This window comes from Gavialis gangeticus, unplaced genomic scaffold (genome assembly GCF_001723915.1).
Source record: "Gavialis gangeticus isolate Ggan-Ray unplaced genomic scaffold, GavGan_comp1, whole genome shotgun sequence".
Lineage (NCBI taxonomy): Eukaryota > Metazoa > Chordata > Crocodylia > Gavialidae > Gavialis > Gavialis gangeticus.
In genome coordinates, this window is record NW_017728992.1 from 129,418,407 (window position 1) to 129,422,299 (window position 3,893).

Sequence of the window (3,893 nt, forward strand, 5' to 3'; positions counted from 1 at the left end):
CTGCCAGAGTAAAGTGACAGTAAAGCTGCATACAAGGCTCCCTAGCTGCTGGCTATAGATACTTTCTCCTCCATCCTCAGAAACAGATTTTCAAGGGAACTTCTTTTTGCCTTTATTCTGCCTTTCAAAAAACAAGTGCATATTTTATTTGGAGGCAGAAATATTTTTATTCTCCTTGATGGCAAGACTGCAACTAAGACCTCCATTATTTCTAGTAAAAGAAATACAAGTCTGGCTCCTTCAGCTATATATGGCTGAAATTACTTCTAAAAGGAGTCTTAAATGTCATCTTTCCCAGATAAGCACAAAACAAAGATTAATGAATTAACTGCTCCCAGAGCATAACAACTTTCTGGCCTGGATCTGGCAATACCAAACTCCTTTAGTTATGGTAAGGTAACACCAACACAGTAATTCCTTTATCCACCAAAGGAAAAAATCCTGAATGTCTTGAAGAGCAAAGGACAGTATAGCCATGTTGCTCAAGTGGACTGAGCCTTTTCATAATTAACCTATCAGAGACTTCAGTCTTATGCTTTGGATAGGTGCCCAGTATTACACAGCTTAACAGTCGTAAGAATCATCAAATGCTTTCAGCGAGGTTAAGCCCTTACAGATGTTATTGCCTCCTGCAGGGCTTATTTGTCCTCTGGCAAGAAAACTTTCACAGCTGTTGTGTCTATCCAGACTTTGATAAATTCCACTTTTATTGGTAGGATGCAAATGGATTTTTCTTTGTTTATGCCCCAAGGAGTGAAACAATATATACACCTTAGAGAGCTGAGGACACTAGAACACACTCACTGTTTCTGCTTGCATTACTGAACCTGGCTTGATATGAGTTTATATGCAGAATTTTGCTACTTTTGAATCCTGACATCCTTTATTTCATTCTGTACCAAAACCAACTAGAAGAGACTGCTTTCACAAGGAGGGATGCATACAAACTAAATGTGTCTGGTACTCAAAAGTATGCTCCCACTTCGCTCAAAAATATTATTGGTATATTTTGCATAGATACATTTTTTTATATCTTTCATTAAAAACCTGTTAAGGAACAACAAGATGAAAGAGAGGGATAGAAAGCCTTCTCCACAAAGGCTTTTCTAATAATTTTACTTGTTCAATTTTGGAGCAGTATGCTAATATTTGAACATTTTTTAAAAATGCCAACACGTTAAAAAAATTGGGGGCTCAGACTATACTTCCAAGTTTTGCATATAAAATTCCATACAGAATATTTTTGTACCTGAAAGATGTTTCAAGGTCACTGTCAATAATTGCAAGGATTATCACCAGTGATAGTTCCCACTGTTCTTTATGGGGGGAAAAAAGGCCTTTTAGAAAAGGTTGTGCCAGGGAGCCAGGACCAGGAGAGAGAATCCTGGGAAACAATACCCTTAGAGAAATTCACTATTTCTGTCACTAAGCTACATGCACACATCCACATCCACACCCACCCACCTTCATTTCAACTCACTGAACATTATAAAACATACCTCAATCTGCATCTTTAGATGTGTCTTAAAGTTTGAGAGCAGAGTAAGAAATATGGAAAGTGAAAGCTCAAAAACTTCTGGAACAGATGAGACTCCGTTTTTTGACAGTGCAACACAAAGATACTGCTTAATAGCATTAATAAACATCTCATTTGTTCTGAAGACAGGCCCTGCATTCTGCAGAATGGACAGAAGCAACTGCAATGAAAGAATCTTCGATCGCAGCTCGTGAGACCTGAAATGAAATAAAATATGCAGCATATGAACAAGTCATAGGTATGTACTTTAATTTTTTTTTTATGTCAGTTATTTTGTCTAAGTCACATAAATAAAGCTCCATTTTAAATACTTTGTTATAAAAGTAGTAACAGAGAAAAAATGCTTTGTTTTTACAAAAATCATTTAACACCTGCCAGTCAGGCAAAAGCATGATTAATCTTATCACGGCTTGTTCTAGACAGCACTCTCCACTCCTTAATCAAGGGAAGAAGAGAGAATTCTTCTCCTTCTCTAACTAGACTGGGAAGATCTCTCCCCCATGAAAGAGAATAATGACAGAAGAGAGACTTGCTCTTCTTTCCTCCCCTACTTACAGTCCAGCAGCAGGGGGAAAAGACCCCCGCAAAATCTAGAGGAACAATACATGCTGCCCCTCCTCCAGCTACCACATATCTGAACTATTTGGGTTTTCTAATCACTTGACGTCTTAGTTTTCTTTATGCATACATCATGCCATATAGTCAGTGATCCTGTCACTTACTCCATTTAAAAGTCAGAATACACAGAACACTAAAAAAAGAAATATTGCAATAGCCAGGCTGGAGGAAAGCAGAACACTTGCATCACTGACTAAACTGATACTCGGTTTTGGAAAAGCAAATGCAGGAATTCTCACATTTTCAAAACCCCATAAAATAAATCAATCAAATCAAGAAAGTAATAATAGTTCTTCTTATTATTAGAAAATTAGGGTTGAAAAGGGCCTCAGGAGATCACTTAGTCCAAACCCCTGCTCAAAGCAGGGCCATCCCCAACTATATAATCCCAGTCAAGGCTGTTTAGCCAGGTCTTCAAAGCCTCCACAGATGGAGGTTCTATAGCCTCTTTTGGCAGCCTGTTCCAGTGCTTTACTACCCTCCTAGTGAGAAAGTTTCTCCTCATATCCAACCTAAACTTGCTTTGCTGTAACTTGACAGAACAAGAAACAATTGGTTTCATCTGCCACCACTAAACTCTCTCCGATTTGTCCACATCATTTCTGTAATGGGGAGTCCAAAACTGGACATAGATATGGCCTCACCAGTGCCAAATAGCTGGCAACACTCCAACTAAGGCAGCCCAGGATGCTGTTGGCCTTCTTTGCAACAAGGGCACACTGTTGGCTCATATTCACCTTATCTACTGTATAACCCCCACCTCCTCTCTTGCAGAGCTGCTGCTTAGCAAGTCAAGCCCAATCTATACCGGTGCACGGGACTGTTCTGTCCGAAGTGTAGGACTTTGCATTTGTCCTTATTTAACCTCATGAGATTTCTTTTGGTCCAATCCTCAAATTTGGTTCCCTGAATCCCAGTCTTACCCTCCAGCATATCTACTACTTCCCCCAAGCTTGGTGTCATCTGTGAACTTACTGAGGGTGCACTCCATCCCATATTCCAAATCAATGATAAACATACTGAATGCATGTTCTCCTCCTCCTTCCCTTTCTTACAAATGGGTACTACATTTGCCCTTTTCCAATTGTCTGGAACCTCTCCCAATTGCCACAAGTTTTCAAAGATAATGGTCAATAGCTCTGCAATCACATCAGTCAACTCCCTCAATGTTTAATGGGCAGCCAGTATAAGGCAGAGTGCCCCAGCTGTTGGTCCTTTATACTGGCTGCCAATTAACCATTGAGTCACTGGTTACTAACCTTTGAGTCCGACCAACCAGACAGTTGTGTCCACATTACAGTTCATTCATCCACCCAATATTTCCTTAGCTTGCTTGTGAATTGTTGTGGGAAACCACATCAAAAGCCTTGCTAAAGTCAAAATATATTACGTCCACCGAGCCAGTCATCTTATCACACAAGACAATCAAGTTGTCAGGTATGACTTGCCCTTGGTGAATCCATGCTGACTGATCCTAATCACTTTGTCCTCCTACTAATCAGAAATGGATTCCTTGAGGACCTGTCCTATGATTTTTCCAGGGACTGAGGTGGGGCCAACTGGTCTGTAGCTCCCCAGATCCTCCTCCTTCCCTTTCTTAAAAAAGGGTACCACACTTGCCCTTTTCCAGTTGTCTAGAACCTCTCCCAATTGCCCCAGGTTTTCAAAGATAATGGTCAGCAGCTCTGCAAGCACATAAGCCAACTCCCTCAGCCCTAACAATGGGTGGTTCTGTCTG

General features: G+C 40.4%; 1 protein-coding gene across 1 annotated transcript in view; it reads right to left on the reverse strand.

The window, feature by feature from the left end:
* The window catches only part of ARFGEF1 (ADP ribosylation factor guanine nucleotide exchange factor 1), a 153,114-nt gene that overhangs the window by 82,968 nt on the left and 66,253 nt on the right, over positions 1-3,893 (reverse strand). The window contains exon 9 of the mRNA XM_019527763.1: positions 1,500-1,734. Coding sequence (XP_019383308.1) covers positions 1,500-1,734 — 235 coding nt within the window. The remainder of the gene's footprint in view (positions 1-1,499; positions 1,735-3,893) is intronic.